The sequence below is a fragment of the Schistocerca gregaria genome, chromosome 8 (assembly GCF_023897955.1).
Source record: "Schistocerca gregaria isolate iqSchGreg1 chromosome 8, iqSchGreg1.2, whole genome shotgun sequence".
Taxonomy (NCBI): domain Eukaryota; kingdom Metazoa; phylum Arthropoda; class Insecta; order Orthoptera; family Acrididae; genus Schistocerca; species Schistocerca gregaria.
In genome coordinates this window covers 170141679-170162383 of record NC_064927.1, presented here as the reverse complement: position 1 = coordinate 170162383, position 20705 = coordinate 170141679, and the positions used below count along the sequence as shown (strand labels likewise).

The 20705-nt window shown below is 36.8% G+C and overlaps 2 protein-coding genes across 2 annotated transcripts in view; one reads left to right on the top strand and one right to left on the bottom strand.

The window, feature by feature from the left end:
- The first annotated feature begins 6866 nt into the window (after window positions 1-6866).
- On the top strand, window positions 6867-14731 carry LOC126284869 (endoplasmic reticulum resident protein 29). Its single transcript, XM_049984106.1, has 2 exons — window positions 6867-7410; window positions 13520-14731. Exons 1-2 carry the CDS (start codon window positions 7309-7311, stop codon window positions 14147-14149), a joined length of 732 nt encoding a protein of 243 aa, XP_049840063.1. The 5' UTR covers window positions 6867-7308; the 3' UTR covers window positions 14150-14731.
- Window positions 14732-19507: 4776 nt separating this feature from the next.
- The window catches only part of LOC126284870 (ran-specific GTPase-activating protein-like), a 31555-nt gene continuing 30357 nt past the window's right edge, over window positions 19508-20705 (bottom strand). Inside the window, exons 5-6 of the mRNA XM_049984107.1 lie at window positions 20242-20316; window positions 19508-20076 (exon numbers count right to left, since the gene is read on the bottom strand). Coding sequence (XP_049840064.1) covers window positions 19880-20076; window positions 20242-20316 — 272 coding nt within the window. The 3' untranslated portion in view covers window positions 19508-19879. The remainder of the gene's footprint in view (window positions 20077-20241; window positions 20317-20705) is intronic.

Genomic DNA, 20705 nt, shown 5'->3' with positions numbered 1-20705 from the left:
AGTTCTCTTAGGTTGTTCGCAGATGATGCTGTAATTTACCGTCTAGTAAGGTCATCCGAAGACCAGTATCAGCTGCAAAGCGATTTAGAAAAGATTGCTGTATGGTGTGTCAGGTGGCAGTTGACGCTAAATAACGAAAAGTGTGAGATGATCCACATGAGTTCCAAAAGAAATCCGTTGGAATTCGATTACTCGATAAATAGTACAATTCTCAAGGCTGTCAATTCAACTAAGTACCTGGGTGTTAAAATTACAAACAACTTCAGTTGGAAGGACCACATAGATAATATTGTCGGGAAGGCGAGCCAAAGGTTGCGTTTCATTGGCAGGACACTTAGAAGATGCAACAAGTCCACTAAAGAGACAGCTTACACTACACTCGTTCGTCCTCTGTTAGAATATTGCTGCGCGGTGTGGGATCCTTACCAGGTGGGATTGACGGAGGACATCGAGAGGGTGCAAAGAAGGGCAGCTCGTTTTGTATTATCGCGTTATAGGGGAGAGAGTGTGGCAGATATGATACACGAGTTGGGATGGAAGTCATTACAGCATAGACGTTTTTCGTCGCGGCGAGACCTTTTTACGAAATTTCAGTCACCAACTTTCTCTTCCGAATGCGAAAATATTTTGTTGAGCCCAACCTACATAGGTAGGAATGATCATCAAAATAAAATAAGAGAAATCAGAGCTCGAACAGAAAGGTTTAGGTGTTCGTTTTTCCCGCTCGCTGTTCGGGAGTGGAATAGTAGAGAGATAGTATGATTGTGGTTCGATGAACCCTCTGCCAAGCACTTAAATGTGAATTGCAGAGTAGTCATGTAGATGTAGATGTAGATGTAGATGTACAAGACTGAAAAGACGAAGTACGGCTTCCTTTCATAAGCGAAATCTAGACATAAATTGGGAATTGGTGTCGTCTCACTTTTTACTCCTTCCTAATTATCATGAATAATTTAGACAAAATCTTGTCAATTGCTGTCTGTAACTGCATGTGCCACCATTCCTGACACCTTGAAAACTTATTCCCCAGTTAAGCTCACTAATTGGCAGAAAATAGCTGGTTAAGTTATTTAAGTGATCCCGAATTATTCTCCATTAGGGGTTATTCCAGGTTCATAGAACGCCTTTCTTGTGCTATTCCTGGAATAGAAATTAATTGGCTGCCAGCTGGAGACTGTAAAACCAGTCCTAAACAAATTTCTGAAGTAATAACGTATTTTCACGTGCAGTGCTTATTTTTGGGACCAAAATCTAAGTCTTTAATTCTTTGTGTACCTCACATATGATATATTTAAAGTCTAGGTGATTATTGAAACTGTACATGAATCTAGTATATCAGATCCTTTATCACCATTATTATTTAATGGGACTCTAACCTCAGCTTGCACAGAAGTGGTACTGACAATAATTGGGAAGGTAATAACAATAAATTATACAAGATCAAAAAACATAGGGAATTTTTGTTTTTCTTAAAGAATCTGTATTTATTCATCAATATCAATATTGTCCCCTTCAAAGTAATCACCCTCAGATATAACACAGTTATGTCAACACTTTTTCCAATCTTGGAATCACTTCTAGAACTTACTTTTCGTTATGGTGTTCAGTTCCTTCAGAGATTGTTTTTATCTCATCAGTGGTGGAAATACTACGCCCTTTAATGGTTCTTCTCAAACTAGGGAATAGAAAGAAGTCTCAGGAGGGCATGTCAGCGAATATCGTGCGTAAGCCAATACAAATGTTATGCCTTTAACCAAAAAATCACGAGCAGGCTCTAGGGTGAGAGGTAGAGCATTATTGCAATGCAATTTCCACAAGTGCTTTTGCCAGAATTCTGGTCGCCTTTTTCTCATTGCTTCACGCAAAACGGCACATGGAGAAAACAATGGGAAGAACCTTCACTTGTGATCGAACTTGTCGAATTCTTTTTCAGTCTTGGCTCTTCAGGCAATTTCCTTTCGGCTGATTGGAACTTGGTTTCGACGTATATCCTAATACCAATGTTAAATCACCTGTTACAGCTTTCCTTAGAAGTTCTGGATCATTGTCAACTTCACTAAGTAATTCCTGAGTGACGTCTACACTATCTAGTTTTTGGTCAAAATTCAACCATTTCTGGACAAATTTTGTTGTTACACGTTTAATGCCCATAACATCCGAAGAAATTGCTTGGTAGGAGTCAAAGTACATGCAGACATCATCAGCAGCCTCTCTGATAGTGATTCGGCGATTTTCCAGAACCATTTTCTTCACTCTTTCGTCAGTAATTCATGAGCTGGGCGTCCATAGTAGTCGCCATCTTCAACGTCTTCTCGACCCTCTTTGTAACCTTTATAACAATCATAAACTCTTGTCTTATCCATAGTAGATTCGCAAAAAGCCTCAATATTTCGAATTTGATGCTGCACTTTATTTCATTTTTCAAGCAAAATTTAATGTGGATTCTTTCATCCATCTTTTGCGAAAGTAAGAGCTCGCCGAGGACTCAAAAACACGTATAACCCTTCGACTGTCAACAATAATCTACATATTCAAAACAGCTGAAAATGCAAACATAATCAGAAACATTAAATTAGATTTATAAAGTCTGCGAAATTAAATTCATGTTACTTTTTCATCACATCTAGTATACGTTTATTTTATGTAATTCACTCATAAATCAATGAAATGCACTGAACAAGTTCACTGTCTGAACTGAAATCTGACTAACTAGATCACTGTGTAAATTAAAATTCACATAACCAAATCATTGCATAAATTGGAATTAATAGTTCACTGCACAATAAATAGCATCTTTGATGAAGCGATTCCTGATTAGAATTCATATAGACTGCTCGTTTGTAGAGTTTGATGACAGACTTTTGTAGCACACCTACTACACTTGTTCTTCTCAGAAACGAGATGGATGACAGTCACATAGACAGTGGATGCAGAACTTATGTATGTAGCTCTGAGCTGGTGATTCATCATGCAAGACCATTCAGAATTATATCAAATCCCCAGAAAATATTTGAATTTGATATTGGTTTCTACATACCCCAGAACTATGTATATTACTGTTTGTTCTTGCTGTTCAGTTTGTTGATAATCTTTTGATTACCACTGCTATGAAAAATTCACTCATATATTCCATGAATCAAATATTAATTATTTCAAAAATGTCTTAAGTCTAATTTATGAACCATCTGACAACATCTTGAGGCATTAATTTGATTTGTGATCAATGCTGATTCATCATCATTGCAAATGTTATATACCAGTATAACTCACAAGACACTTAAGCATATTACTTCAATATCATTTTTAAATGATATTTTAATTCACTTTAAAAGAAACCTTTTAGAGCCGTTTTTATTTCAGGGTGCCCTGAAATAGAAGCCTTATATGATCTTTTTTTCTGTCTGTTCAACTGTTGAAAATCCTTTTTCTTAAGAACAGGTACACATATCAAACTGAAATTTATGTCAAATACTGAATTATATGGTTCCTTTACGGGGCAAAAATTGAAGCTTCTAAACCAACTCATTGTAAAGATATTGGCATTTATGTCACATATTTTGATACTGACAAGCTCACTCGTCAAAACCTATAGCGTACTTACCATTGACCTAGAACCATGAAATATGACAAGAAGGAAGGATTCACAGCACAAATAAAAGAAAAATATCCGAAAATTGCAAATCTGCTACTATATCACTGGAAAATATATTACTTTTTGTTATTCTCGAACGTCTTAGACTTCCCAGGACCGATATCTTGTCAGTGTCGAGAATAGACAAAAATCGTTCAAACTGCCTACTCCCAGGATGATGCACTATCTATACACATGATTAAATTTATATGGAACCCTCTGTGCATGAGGCCTTCTTGCATTTAACCAGATTTTAAAATAAATTCAAAATGCTCACAAAAGACTTCAGTACTTTTAATATTGCGCAGTTTCTCAGCCTTCATCACTGTACAGTAGCACTTCCGCATATATAAAAGCCGATCAAAAAGTCATTTATAAGGGCCAATCAAAAAGTTTCCATTCAAAGGCCACACAATCCAGAACCTGTATGCCAATGAGGCAAAAGCAGATAAAACACCATGTCTAGCTGCGTGAAGTCTGCAACTGCCTGCTGCAGTGCAAGAGGGATCGTTGACCTTCAAGGCCTTTTTTGATGGACCAAAGGTGTGATAATCACATGGGGAGCGATCAGAACTTCAGGTTGGATGTTCAAGTGCCTCCCACTTGAGTTAGTGTAGCTTCTGCGTTGCAGCATTTGCTACAAGGGACATGCAATATCATGAAGCAGCAGCACCCTGTGTCACACCATTCTACAATGGTGATTTTCACAGACGTTCTCCCCCATACACATTCTTCATTCTCTGATGGATGTCTACCAGTGTTTTTCTCTTGGCAGCCAAGAAAAGAACAACAATACATTGGTCATGTTTGGCCACATTTGGTAATAATATCGTCATAGTTCACATTCTCGCGTTTACTGCATGCACATCTCAAAGACACTAATGCCACACTAATTCCTGGCCTACATGTCAGTGCTTATGTACTCACATCAGAATGGCACTATGTAATATATATGCTGCAGCAATACCCTTGAATGGAAACTTTATGGTTGCCCCTTATACCAATGTAATCCAAATTTTTCAACATGCTGCAGCTTTAATCTGCTTTCCTATGGCAGCCACATGCAAGAACAAGTCTGACAGGATCGCAATCATAATGAAAGTGATGAATGTTAGCTTTCAAAATATATCTCTTGTTATTCCTCAAACTTCGAAAACCAATAACAACGATGTACAATGAGGTGGCAAAAGTCATGGGATATAGATATGCACTTCTACAGATAGTGGTACTATCAGGTACACTAGACATAAAAGGACAGTGCATTGGCAGAGCTGTCATTTGTACCCAGGTGATCCATGTGAAAACGTTTCCAACATCACTATGGTTGCATGACAGGAATTTCGGAAGAGTAGTTCGAGCTAGATACTTGTGACAGTCTAATTCGGATTCACTCAACAGCCAAAAGTAGAGGCGTTGCGTAGAGTTCCCTGTGCAAACAAGCAAGCGACACTGTGTGAAATACCTGCAGAAATCAATGTGGGATGTACAACGAAAATATCCGATAGGACAGTGTGGCGAAACGTGACGTTAACGGGCTATGGCAGCAGACGACCGAATCGAGTGCCTTTGCTAACATCACGATATCGCCTGCTGTGCCTCTCCTGGGCTGGAAAATTGTGGCCTGGTCAGATGAATCCTGATTTCATTGGGTATGGCCGGTGGTAGGGTTCGAGTTTGCTGCAGACTCCATGAAGCCATGGACCCAAATTGTCAACAAGGCACTGTGCAAGCTGGTGGTGGCTCCATGATAATGTGGATTGTGTTTGCATGGAATGGACCCAAGTTGTCAACAAGGCACCATGCAAGTTGGTCGTGGCTCCATGATGGTGTGAGTTGTGCTTGCATTGAATGGACTGGGTCCTCTGCTCTAACTGAACCGATCACTGGCAGGAAATGGTATGATCAGCTACTTGGAGACGATCTGCAGCCACTCATGGACTTCATGTTCACGAACAACGATGGAATTTTTATGGATGACAATGCGCCATTGTCCACAGTAAGTTTGAAGAAGATTCGACGATTTGAGCGAATGATTTGTGCATGGAATCGCCCAATATGTATCTTATAAAGCATTTATGGTAAATAATCGAGAGATTAGTTCATGTGCAAAATCCTGCACCAGAGCCACCTTCCCTATTATGGATGGCTATAGAGACAGTATGGTTCAGTATTTCCGCAGGGGACTTTTAACGACTTGTTGAGTCCATGCAACATCGAGCAGCTGCAGTACACTGGGCAAAAGGCGGTCCAACACTATATAAGGAGGTATTCCACGAGTTTTGTCTCCTCAGTGTAATATTTATCCGATCCGAATTTCTTTTATTGTCTAGTTTCTCTGACTATGGCAGCTTAGTTTTTCAACATTTTTAGCCATAAAAAACTCCGCTTCAAACATAATGGTGTAGTTAACTTCTGTCATTCGCTGCAAATAACCTCCTATACACTCAAAAGTATCATATTATACAACATTTAATTACATGTAGCTTACTGTATAAAATAAAGACAAGTGTAGTGAACAAAACAGATAGATTATTAACCATCCTGACATTGCGTTTTCAGACATGCCACTTCTGATGAAAAAGTTTGGGAAAGGGGGATACATTTTTGCATACTTGTATCTCATATAATGCTTTGTGTACCAGCATTTGTTGCCACTCAGTGTCACAGAGACATGCTTTACAAATGTAACGATGTGTTTCTCCCAACAAGATGTAAAATACTGATATGGAGTTTTCATGGGTACATGTTCATGTTGACAGATACTGGACCTTAAAAGAGCTGGAAAAGTTCGTCAATTTCCTTCAGTACAGTAATGATATAAACTATCAAAGTATTCCTGAAGCACAGAATTTTTGCTACAACATGCACAAATAAAACAATACTACAGATTGCGAATTCATGACCTTTGTTGACGATGGAATTATTTTGAGTATGTGGACAGCTTGTAATGAATCAAGCATTGCAATATTGTTCTTATCTTACAGCTCTCTGTTTCGGAACTATTACAATAAATGATGTAAGGTTCATGACTTGAAATAACCCTTAGTCACATAAAAGGTGACAAATTTTTTGGCCAATAATAACATGGTGTATGACAGGAGCCTATGGGGCTGCAGTTGGCCTCTGCTCAGATGCCTGAGTTCTATACCCAACTAGTATGGAAATCATGGAAATTATGACATTCGCCATCTGAACATCTTTGTTTCCTGCATTTTAGAGGTTCCCACATTATATAATTTTATTTTATTGTTCGGCCTCAAACAGCTCTTTTGCAGTAAATGAAATACACATTTGTATGAAATACACCAACACATTCAGTTGTACTAAGAATTTGTAGGCGACTGACTTTGCCGCATTTACCTCGCTGTCTGCATTTTTTTTTTTTTTACTTTTTTGTTTTTCTTTATCTGGTGATTATATGTGTTAGCTGCGCCGAGTAACTAATGGCGACAGATGTAAAAACAACGAAATTCTCATTGACACAATTTCAGTCATAGGCAATAAATCTGTTTCAGATTCTCTTCGTATGAGCTTGAAAATACGTGATTTCGAGACTTCTTATTGTATTGTTGATTTGTGTTGGCTACCCTGTTTGTTTCAACTGACGTGTCTGTACGCGAAAAGGTTTGATAAGGAGGCGGCGAAGTAGTTGTATTGTTGTTTAGCCAGGAAGGAAGATGTTGGCGTTGGTTCTGGTGTTTCTTTTCTGCAATTCCTTGTCCGCCGAAGTTATAAACTGTAAAGGATGTGTGCCTTTAGACTCCTATTCATTTGACAAAGTAAGTACTTTTAGTTATGTAGTATGATGTACGGTAATTTTATGTGGCACATGATCAATAACGAAAGTTACCGGTGTAAAATTCTTGAGGATTAAACTGTTAATTTCTTTACGAAACTAAGCTTTTCAATTTGAAATTGAACTAACGTAGATGTATTATGTAGTACAGTTCAACAGGATACTATACAGAGATTACTATATCAACTTCTATGAAACTGTGTAACACTCTTTCCTGCAATGACGGAAACAAAATACGTGGATACCCACCACTTTTATTACCTATGTATCCAACTAGTCTTAAGTATTTCTTCTGTGTTATTTCTGTAAAAGGCTAATGGCTGCACTAGAGCGGTGAAAAAAAAAAGCCATTGACAGCTAATGTTACAAAGAATAAGACGAAAGGAAGTTATAAAATTGCAGTTTCTTTAATGTGATAAAAAGCTTTTGTATGTATTTGCTGACTTGCGGAATACTTTATGTTTCTGGAGTGCAGAGAAGTACCTTCGGAAATACGGCTAGAAATTGCAAAAACGAAGTGCAATTTGTTAACCTTAGAGACTGTAACCTTACAATCTGTTGGAATATGAGCGCACGTTTCACTGGATAGAGTGGACGAAATGGGAAAATTTAAAGATTATTGAGCTTTTATAAATGTAACAGGATATTTTCACATTTTAACGAATCTGACAATTTCATTTTGGCCCTCAACTGTGACTTCACAGAAGTTAGATATTGCGCTCGAAAATGGAATCTACTTTGCAGCGAACCTGAAAACATTCGTGTAAGGAGACAGTGACAGGGGCCATTTCACGTCAAATCGGGCAATAATTAAAGTATTTGTAACCCTCTATCTCAGATTTTCGCAAAAGCATTTGCTTATACTTATAACACAGTATCATCTGCAAAATCTTTTTAGACCCAGACAACATCTTTATTTTGTGTCGAATTTTAAATGTAGTGATATTCTGGTTACTGGGCTCTCCAATAATGTCAATGCAAAATGGTACTTACCTACATAAATGCCCATAGCTCAGGTGTTGGCGATGCTTTTGATTTGGAATTTTTTCAAAGTTATGTTAGGCATATAGTTAACTGATAGGCCAATAAATGCCATATGATCATTACATTTTATTGAAGCAGTAAAGTTACAAAGAAAATTTTTTTTTAAGAAATGTTAATGTATGTCAGTTTTCGATTTCAGAAAAATTGTGAGGATGTGGAAAAATGACTGTATCACATTTCTTCAACCTACTGGGAACCTGATTTTGGTTTAAAATAATCCCATAGATTGTAAGCTTTCAAACAAAACAAAATCTTTCCTTCTACTACTTGATACACACATCTGAAATTGAAATACCTTTTGCTTTGATGGAAAAGTGTCATTTTAAGTAAGTTCACTCATTCACTGTTCTGTTACCTCAGATGCAATGGTACCAAATTAGCAAATTTAAGTATAACTCATTCTAGGCAGGAAGGTTAACTTTATGTGTGAAAATTTATTTCCTTTCATTTGACTTATTCATTCACTGAAGACTATATTACAGCCAGTCACCTGCTCACAGTGGTAAAAGTGTTCTTAGACAGCAGTAGCTTCTTTGAAACCTTGCAACAATAGCTGAAATTCATTGTTGAAAATAAGTGGCATGCAACAATTAGTCTCTTTGGCATCAGTTGCTGTTTGTCTTTCCGTGAGACAGATCATATCTGTTTGTGGTGCTGGCCACGTCATTTCACTTGTATAAAGCATGTTATAAGTGAATTAGTGCTCAGTTAATTGCAGTGGAAAATTTGAATTAATGTACTGTTGGAAAATTACTAAAAACCGCCATGTCATTTGACACCCTATACCTTAGTAAAAACTGTACCAAAAATATAAGAGCTGAGTTCAGTAGAAGTTTCCCACAAGAGCAAGAAAGTGCTACTATATGTGGACATCACAGATAGTGATATCCGAAAATCTTTGAAAGTAATCAAAGAACTTGTTGATTCTTCAAAATATGCAGACAAACAGTTAAAAATCTTTGAGGTCAGTTTGTTTGCCTTTGTCTAAAACATTGTGCTAAAAGAATCTATGTAAAACTAGGCCATAACATGTGCACATGTTATAAGTTTTGTGAACAGAAAACTGATGTCACTGGTAGAAATGAAATCACAAGGCTACACATGGCATAAGAAGCTAGAAAAAGGAAGCATGTTTTGGAAAGAAAAGTGTGTAGGGCATAAAATGGCAGTAGTGAAGATTCTGACTGTAGAGGAGAAAAATTTGATAACTTAATTGTTGAGAAAGCCAAACATTTTGATGCCTTGCTATTGTTCATGGAAGAAAGTGACTAGCATAAGAATACCTGAAAAAATTTAGATTTTAACTTTAGCTCCTTCCTCTTGGTCAACAGAAAAGATAATGTAGAATTCCATGTTGGTGAGCACATGGTTTGACAAGTAAGGAAAAGTAAACAGAAATGGGTATTTTATCAGTTCCTAAACCGAAAAGGGGGAAGTTATTGCTTATGAAATGGTGAAGATTGTCATTTATTTCTGCAAAAATGATGAATATACTCTAATAATAAGCCGCAGCTGTACGAACCATCCTGCGTGTGGTAATGTGGTAAATGAAGAAAGTAAATAGGTAATTGTGAACCACTGCTTCGTAAGTACTGATATGGAACATGATGTAGAATATGTAAATGCTGGCCAGAAAGAAATGTTCAAGTGGCTGGTGGAGTATTACTGACAAGTGAAGAAAGTGCATTATGTCAGTGATGAATGTGCTGCTCAATATTGAATAGAAAAAGCTTTAAAAATGTGTGTGAGCACAAAAATTGATGCTGAGCATTCTTTTTTTGCTACTATCCACAGTAAATGTGTATGTGATGGTTTAGGAGGAACCATAAAATGTATATGGAGAAGAGCTAGTCTTCAATTAGCAGATGGTTCACTAATAACAACTGCATCTGGTTCCCATGATTTCTGCAAAGCTAATATTGACATATGTTGTTTTCACCACTTACAAAAAATCGGTGTAGGATTTCCTATGCACAAACCTCAAGAAGAGATTTTCAACATGTGATCCTGTGGAGATTGGAAGAGTAACTTCTTCTGGAAAGCCTTCCTTGATTTTTTTTTTTCATTAAGTGAAAATGCCTCACAATGGACATGCACTCGTCCGCAACAAAATTCTTTTGCATTAGCTGTACTTTGCCTTCGTCAGAAATGTCTGTGATGAAGGAGACGTCAAACTGTTTTCTCCGCCCACTTGTCCCAGCAGTGTCCTTTTAGCCTGAGAAGGAAGACTTTGTTTTGTGCCTTTGGAAAACATTTGATGTGGTATTGGTGCACCCAGATCAACATCATTAGGAAGAATATTTTACTTTAATTAAGAAAATATTAGGTTAACGCAATATATTTTGTCATAGTGGATTAAAAACAGAGTTGTTCTTAAGAAGTTTCATAGACAGTTTCAGGGATCTTCACTGCTAAACGTGTACATTTTAAATTAACATTATTGTGGCTAGAATAGTTGTTGTTGTTAAAGATTTGACATTCTAAATAAAGTTAACCCGTGTAATGTTTTAAAAAACTGTTTCGATAAAAATAAATCTTGTATCAGCTGTCAGTGTTTTAGATATTTAATAATCATTGTTTGGACCACAACAGCTTAATTTGATTTTCTGTATTACCATAAGTCGATAACAGTTCAGTAAGTGGTGACCGGACATGGACTGCAAGGGGATGTCCTGTTCTGGGCCACCGTTGCGAGAGATGGATCGCCGTGTTAGGAAAAAGGAGACGGTAATTACGATGGTGAGCTGAACTATGAACGTGGGCAGTATAATTTGCAAGCAATAGTTTCCACCGGGGCTGCAATGGGGGAATGTCAGCTTTCATGAGGAGGCTGTTCGCTGGGCTCATCTGGAAAGCTCCCGTTGCAAGCTGAGCTCCACAATGGTGGATAGGGTCTAGCAGCTGCAGCACGGAAAGTGATGCTGATCCATTCGAGTCTCTACAAGACTGTATGAGGGCTTTGTACAGCTGCAGTGGTGTATGGTGTTCAGCATTCCAGTCAGTGTGGCTGAGGCATCGAATAATATTAAGATGCCACTAGCACTTTTCCTTAAGCAGGCTAAGATGGGGAACCCAAGTTAAGTGGGTGTCGATGATCAGTCCCAAAAAGTGGTAAGTCTCCAATACGTCAAGTAGTTGGTCATCGAGGTAAAGACCTGGATGGGGGTGGAAAATAATGACGACGACAAAAGTTCATGATGTAAATCTTGGCTGCAAAAAACTGAAAAGCTGTGAGTGAGGGTCCATGACTGCACCTTCCTTATGGCTTCGCTACTGATTGTATTGACATTCTTGTTGTCTCTGTGTGTGTTAATCGTGACTTCTCTTTTAGGGTGGAGACTTTAGTGTGTTGCAGAGTGGCTGGCTAATTGTAATCAGCCAGCCTTGGCCATCTGCTATATTATTTTACTACCTCCTGCTACTTTTACCTTTAGTGTATGTTTTCCTCATTTGGGTAGCTTGTTTAGTTTCCTCTTTCCGTGCGGTTTCCCGTTAGTTTTCTGCCCTTTTCTTTTCCTCTACTCCTTTTGGGAATTGTTTTAACTTGAGCCTCATTTACATGAGAAAAAAGCGACTGATGACCCTATAGTTTGGTCCCTTTATACCCCAAACCAACCAGCCAATAGTTACTAATCTTGTTTCCAATAAAGATACATCCCTTCTGTGATATAGGAAAATATGAGTGATTTGTTGAAAATAAGAGATTAATTGTTGTAATTATTATTTTTGTCTGGAATAATGCAATCCAAATGACAAACTCAAGTTGCAGCATTTGCATTTGTAAAAAATTTCATTCCCCCCCCCCCCCCCCCCCCTCAAACTACATGAAGTATGTGGAGAAATTTTGCATTCACTATTGCCATGCAAAAAGTAACAAGCAGAAAAAGTTTTGTGAAAATCTGAAGCAGTGGGCATCATGTATGGATGATCATACCTAGAACTAATTTTTTTCCATATCATAACACAAAGTATTGATTTCAAATTTATGTGTGTGTCCATTCGTAAAAACCCATTAATCATTTTATTTTATCACATTATGTGCTCTCTTGGGAATTATTTAAGACCAATAATAAGTTACCACCAGGTTCGAGAAATGTGATACAGGTATTTTCAATGTGTGTGTTCTTTTCTTGAAGTTGGAAAGTAACAAATAAATTTTTTTGTATTGTTCTTTGTAACTTTACTGCTTAAATAATTACATGTTTTAAATATATGCTTCTCTTAAACTTATGAAAAAAATTCCAAAGTAAAAGCTTCGTAAAGACCTGAGTTATGGGCATTATATAGATAAGTAACATCTTGCATTGACATTCTTGCAGGGCCCGGTTATCAAAATATCACCACATTTAAAATTAGATGTAAAAAGTTTGCCTTAGAGCAAAAGAATTTTGCACAAGTTCTTGGAAATATAAGAAAATGTACAAGGTTTCATGAAAATTTGAGATGATGGGTGACATGGCCTGCATGATTTGACATGGAATGACTCAGACTTCTTATAGTTTCTCATAATAATAAGTTTGTCAAAATTATAACCAGAAAAAGACATCTGAGTTACTCTGTATGTTGCTATGATTTGAATACTTACCAGAAACTGAAGTGTTTTACCACATCTTTTCTCTTCTGCTTTGTCATAGGTACTCAGTTGTTGACACCAATGGCTAAGTAGTTTAAGTCTTGTACATCAATAACAGTGTCCATGTTAAAACATCACAGAGTGTATTTATTATATTATGCAAAGAATTGATACTTTTTAAGAAATATTTCTAAATGATTCAGTTAGGTCATTAATGAAGTATGTTCAGGTGTTTGGAAGCTTAAAATTTTCTTGTCATGTGCATACTTGACGGCATATAATTTAGTATGTCTTAACAGGCACTATGTTCCTTCTCTCTTTGAGTTTCATATTGGCTAAAAGGTAAAAGCTCGTGTTATTTAGGACAGTTGCAAAATTCTGTTATCATGATTGTCAATGGCTCAATTTTGGCTATTTTGATATAATTGACCTGTAATTGTTTTATGTAACTGACAGATTTTCATTTCTTCTCCAGATTATTTCGAGGTTTAAAGCATCAGTGATAAAATTTGATGTTGCATACCCTTATGGTGAAAAGCATGAAGAATTTGCAAAAGTCTCCCATGCTACCCATGACATTCCTGACCTGCTTATTGGTGAAGTTGGTGTGAAGGACTATGGTGAAAAAGAAAACTCTGATCTTGCTGAACGTTTCAAAGTCACCAAAGATGATTTTCCAGTTGTGAAATTATTTCTGCAGGGGAAGGAAGAGCCAGTTACTTTCACAGACACAGATTTCACTGCAGACAATATAAAGAAATTCATCCGCAAATTTTCAGGAATCCATATAGGATTACCTGGATGTTTGGAAACTTTTGACAAACTAGCAGCAAAGTTTTCAGAAACAAATGATAAAGAAGCAAAGAAAACAATTTTGAGAGAAGCAGAAGATGAGTGGGACAAGACAAAAGGTAAGGTAGATCAGCAAAAAGCAGAAACCTACGTCAAAATGATGCGAAAAGCCCTGGAGAAAGGGGACGAGTTCATTCCCAACGAAATGAAGCGAGTTCAAAATTTGGCAAAAGGCAAGCTGAGTAAAGAAAAGAAAGAGGAAATGCAACATCGACTTAATATCTTGCAGTCATTCACACACGATGAACTATAATATCCTATTCGGATATCAGCTATCAGCAGAAAGACTGAGATAAGGCAAACATTCCAGCACAACAAAACAAGAATGTGAATAGTTTGGTTGAGTGACTTGTATGTATGACAGTAGTGATAAAATTATGTGTAAACATGGTACCACTCTTCAGAAATGTTACTTGCTCAGTGGTGTAATTAAATTTTAAAAAGTTCTATAAAATTACCATACTTTTAAATCATTGCTTTTTATTGATACAAATTGTGTTCAGAAAGTTATATTGTATAAGCTACCCATAGCATAAGCTAAAAGGTAAATACTAGTAGGTAATTTTGGTGCAATACGGAAGATGTCTCACCTTTTCATGTTTCTTTAAAGCCATAAACACATTACACTTTTCCTTTTAATTATGGCCTGATTTGTATGTGTTTTTGCCTACTCTGTATGTTTCCATTACTGTTACGTGTAGCAGACTCCTACAAAGATGGAATGGTTGTGGTTTTGTTTTCAAGAACATGTGTATTTGCTGTTTAATATGTGCAAATTGGCTGTTAGTTGTTTTTGTTGCAGTTTGTATTTTTTAAATACAATGGATTTAAAAGATGTGTGTTTGGTTTCCATTTTTCATTGAAGTAGAATGAACCCATTTCTAATTTTCAGGTGTTCTCCTGTGTTAAATTCTGTGTGGTGAAGGTAGGGGGGACTCTTACATGAAGTAAGTCAGTCTGATGTTATAACTGAGTTGGCGTAAGTTGATCCCTGATAGTTACGGTGGGCTGGGTACTGCAGCTTAGGGGGACTCAATCAGTAACGTAATTTTTTAAACATCTCTATGGAAATACCATGGTGGTATTAAAACTCTGCAAACACCAACTGGTTTCACTTGTAGCCATTAGCACTTGGCAATTAAAAGCCATCGACACTGCTGCGAGCTGTCTGACATCAGCTTACGCTGTCCCAACTATGGTGAGCAACAGCCTACAATCAACTCTAGGTCAAAAATGTAGTTAAAAAGTAAGACGATAGAGAAGATTAAAAAGTAACATCAATATAACTAGAGACAGATGTAAATTAATAAGTAACTGTTCCATTGTTTTTGTATATTTTCTTCAAGTGGTATACATGCAAAAATTCGAAATTTGCTTAGAATTTACTGGCAGGTGCAGTTGTAACCTGTATGTGGCTTAGTATTCCAAGTCTGATCCTTAGTTACTAGGATCTTCTTCTGGCACATAATCACCATACTTGACAACGTACTATGCACACAAAAATTCACTGTTTTGTTAACTCACTGAAAATTTGAAGATATTGGAACTTCGCCTTCCTGCATACTTTCTGAACATAATGCTGTCGGTGTAATAAATCTGCCAAATATACAAAGTGGAATATACAAAGTGGACATTATGGAATCAATTAGGTTCTGGAGGTGTCATTGCAGTATTCGTCGTCATGAGTAACAGAGGAAGTAACACGATTCGTAAATAATTAACTATCCATATACATAAATTTTTTAAGGTAATCTGAAGCAAGCGCATCCACGCAAGCAGCAGAACTTCCACAGAAACAAAACATCTGCCTCTATAATGACTTCCCTACAGTATAATTAAAATATACACTTTTTAATCAACTATTGTCTGCATTATGTGCTCTGCCTGCATACAGTTTTTGCCTTACATGTCCATACATTTGACAGACTTTTAAATGAAATGGAGAATTTTGACAAACTTCATATACCATTAACACATTGCTTTTAGTGCTCTCAGGAAGTATGGAGGGGGGGAGAAGAGAAAAAAGTAAATACACTGACATTCAATAAACTTCTAGGTTAGTGCTTCATTTGTCCCTCAACAAATCTATAATTGAACTGAGCAATAATTTTTCAATAAGAAGTTGCTATTCAACTGATATAAGATATTACAAATCATAATCTCAACTTGATATCTGAACTGAAGATGGGCTCTCTCAAGGTTAGAAACAATATCCTATTTCAAATTACAGTTTAACAGCTAACTCCAACAGTGGAGCCACAGCAACAAACCAAAATTAGTTTTATCATGGAGATCACTTCTTATTTGTGTCAAACTAATGTTATGGGTTAATTAATTAATTCCTCATAGATCGTTAGATAGCACACTAACTAAAAATGAACACACAGAATTATAAGAAACAGAATGGCTACCCAGCATATCCTCAAAATGGTGAAATTTCAACACTACCAATAGACAAACAAGTACAAAAATTTATCATTTTGGAACTTAACTTCATCCTTAGCAAGGTAAGACGATAAAATTAGGGAAGCTCAGTAAGAACGGGCAGGTCACTGACCCATGTTTAGAAGCACCCATCTCTAGAGGACCTTCACTCCAGAGATGAGACAGCAAAGTGAGAAGTATAATACTAAGAATTGGGAGGAAAGTGAGGATTCAGTTGGCCTTTTAGTGAAGGAGACACCCCAATTTGAGTCATGTGAAAGCATGTTCAACAACTTGATACTGGGTATAACCAAAGCAGATTCTTATTTTTGCAAGTTCGTGTACTCATCCATTTTAATGGTTGACTCCTATGCAAAAATGAAGGAGTGAAAAGATGTATAGTTTTACATGTTGCTCTGCCTTTGATGGGTTTATCACAGGTGGAGCTCTCAGAAGTTATGTAGGTGCATACATGTGACAAAGCAGGAATAATCATAGGCTAGGGTGGACTGGCAGTGTCCTGTTTTACAGTGATGTTACAGATGTAAGAAGGGCATTGGGGAAAGGATCAAATTTCAGAAAGTGATACCCTTAATAAAGTAATGTGTTGAAGTATTAAAAGGTCTACTAGGTATTTTGTAACAAGGCAGTGCTTTTTGGAATTGGAAAGTTGTATTTAGTGTGTATGACAAAAGTGTAGTACCTGGATGATTTGTTAATGGACAGGATGTGTGGCGTTGTGCACCCAGAGCTTTCTACCTGAGGTCTGTATGTGTGGTAAGCATAGACTCTGCAATGTTTTTTTTGTGACCGAATATTTAAATGCCGAGTTGCTTAATATGACTGTGGGTGCAAACTGCATTCTTGAGTATGTAATAAATATCTTCCCATTAATGCTACGTCAGAATAGACATTGCTGAGTATAAATATACAAAAATTTTTAAGGTGTCAGTGTGGGAGATTCCTATAGGTCAACCATAAGTGACTGACAGTTGAGCATGGAAGATTGCAATTTTCATCTTGGCCATGTGCATACATTATGTCTACAGCAGCAGATTCTAAATTTCCATTCTTGACACATTTACATATCCTTAGTTTAGGTGTATTGTTTGCTTAATAGGATGTAATACATTTATCACTACTCTCTGCATTTTTGTAACATGTAAAATAAACATGCCACATGAAAATGATTCATTTATGTTACCACCTGTCAGCATTGTCTGCAACTGAAATTTGAGGGAGAGGAATGAGAACAGGGAACAGAACAGATGTGACCACACTCATTCTCTGACTGGCTGAAGTTATGGTAATGACATACATTAATGACTATTGTGTATTTTATGTACCTGTGTGTATGGACTATTTGACATTGATTCTTATATCGGACTACTAATAATCTGACGACAGTAGAAAGCCAAAACCAGTCATCGTGAATTATACACTTTCATTCAATTACAGTGGACGTTTATCAATAACATACTGACACGATTGTGGACTCATTTACAGAAGTAATGACTGTCATTCACTTTGTTGTTCTGATCCTGGTATAAACTACCAAAGAGCAAAGTCTGAAACTTAGCTGTTTGATGACCTAATTAATGTGTCATCCAGTTGGAAGGTTCATCAACACGAACAATCTAAAAATTGAAGCCCGTTACAGCAATATCTAAAACAGTGTTTAAAATAACGAGTATCATTGCTTCAAAATGTTTTGGAGCCCACTTTCTTTTTACTTCAAAGTTTTGCTTTTACTCACAAAGTAAGGTCCCAATTGAAGCAACACTGGCAGCATAACTACTATACTTTGCCTTCTGATTATTAACAATACTTGGCACATTATTGGAGTAGCATTATTAGCCCGGCGATACTACCAGCATTGCTGGAGCTTTGTGTTTCTCCCTTCATTTGGAGAGCTACATTTTCCATTTTACAGAAAAGTAAATTTTTAAATTCCTGGAATCAGGGATTCAGCCATTTTTAATGGTTTCATCAGCACTTAGTAATGCATAGTGACAACATTTGACATGTTCATTAATTACAACTGAAAATTTTGCAAACTTATTAAGAATGTGCAACTCTCAAGGAATTCTACTAACAGGAAACCTCTGTTGCTGCTATTTCAACAGATTGCCTGTATTGGCAACTAATCTATCACCACATTGTCATTGTTGGTACTTACAGAATGGAGTGTACTTTTAATCAGTCTCATTAAATCAGCACTCAAAACCAACTTACAATGATGACATTACTTCACTCTGTAGCTGTTTCTTTTAACTACTAATCAATACTTGATACCCTTATTACCTAAGGTAATAAGCAGAAGTATTACATCAATAAGTATGCACACCTACAGTAAAAATAAAATTAATAGCTCTCAGTAATTGCCTCCACAAACAATAGTTTTATCAGTGCAATTAACAATTAGCTATCCTGTGGATGAATGGTGGCACAACATATTCTATTTCAATTGCTATTTAACAATGAGGGCTGTACAGATACTCCCCCCCCCCCCCCCCCCCCCCCGCCCCCACCAACAGCACCCCTTAACTACAAAGATAGGCATTATACTTGCAGCACATCCTTTGCTCCCATAATTGCCCTGCCCTCAATTTGCAGTAATCCACTCTCTCCACCCAACAGTTTCTCCTTTCTCTGTCCTGTCCCCCTCACATTTCACGTCACATTTAACGTGTGCTACTCTGCACCAGCTCCAACATCCATGCATCACATGCCTTACTCTTGTACCTGCCACTCCTCCCTCCCACATATCTCCCTGGCAAACTGCCTCTCCCTGGCAAACTGCCACCCCCTCCCAATCCTCCTCCCCCTGCCTTACACCCCTCTCTTCCTCTATCCAACACACATGCTCTTTGTATTTTATTATATCTCAAAAAAGGATTACTCTGAAATGTAGGAAGTTTCATTCCTTTTTGTGCATGCCTACCAATGACTCAATGCTGCTGCTTTTCCATGAGTTAATCAGAAAGTGTTTACATACTACCATAACCTTCCCATTTCACCTAAGACGTTTTCCAGTATGAATTCAACAGAACACAGGTTTCTGTGTAATGTCTGCTGGTGTGTGAGCAAATAATCTTGAGTCATGTGCATGGAAGAGGGGGGGGGGGGGGGGGGAAGAGAGAGAATCTTTAAATTTAAAGAAAAAAAGTTTTGTTCTACTGTCATGTTACTGGACCACAAAAGTTTTATTTTAGCATGCATACAAGACAATTAGGAATCAACAATGACGAGCAACATAACTCAATAGTATGTTTAATTATATATAATCTCAGCAAGCTATATAATAATATGAATAACATAGTCAATATATAGTCATCTCCACACATGGCAAAAAATATGAAATCAGAATATCTGTAGTTGACAAGGAATAAAAATAATGAGAACATCAGGAATGTCAAGTTTATATTTTCCACATTACTCAACCAGTCACAGGAATCTGATTTCATATCACAATAAAAGCATAATTCTAGGTCCACATATCATACGTATAAAAATATCTTTCACGAAGACCCATAGAAAATCTATAGCTACAGTAACTTTACTTTGCAGTTTCACCCTCTGCCACTTCAGGCTTTTCTAACTTCGTATCTGCTGTTTTTTCATCAGCCACTTTTAACTGCTCCAGTTTCTCATTCAAATTTTCATCTTCTGCAACACAAATCTCTTGACTTTCATCACTTTCATTTTCATCACTTTGGTGATTTTCTGTATTTATTTGATCATTGGATTCATTTCCTAAACAGAATTGTGAATATATTAAGGGGCAACATAAATGAAATACAACATTACATTACTGACAAAACACTAGCTCTGAGATACTTAAATATCAGATGATGTTATATTCTTTAACAATGAGCAGATTTTAAAGCAAACATTTAATTAGATTTGTTGGAAACTTACCACTAGAGCTTGTGTTTAGCTGAGTCTCCACAATCATTTTTGCTTCTTCAAACTTTTCCTTCCATTTCTTTGCATCTGTAACAGACAGTTGATAAAGAAAAACCAAACTTGTTTATGCAGGTGTACTGACAGTATCTACATACACTTCAGAAACTAAAAGCCTACATCCTTCACTGACTATGACTGCAGCTAATGGTACTTCATTTTACTTTGTAATAATATCAGAGGGGGAGGGAGAGACTGCAGTAATATACAGTGTGATGCAAAAGTCACTGGACAGTTTGTTTAATAAAAACAAAAGTAACAAGATGTAGTACAGTAGAAGTTTTAAGCCATTATGTTATTACCAAAAGGTGATAATTGCACCTTATCAAGCTGATATACAATGTAATGACAGAAAACAAACAATAACCTAAGTAATTAATTTGGAAAGGCTGATTTGTGAGAAGTGTTTACAGTGAGAT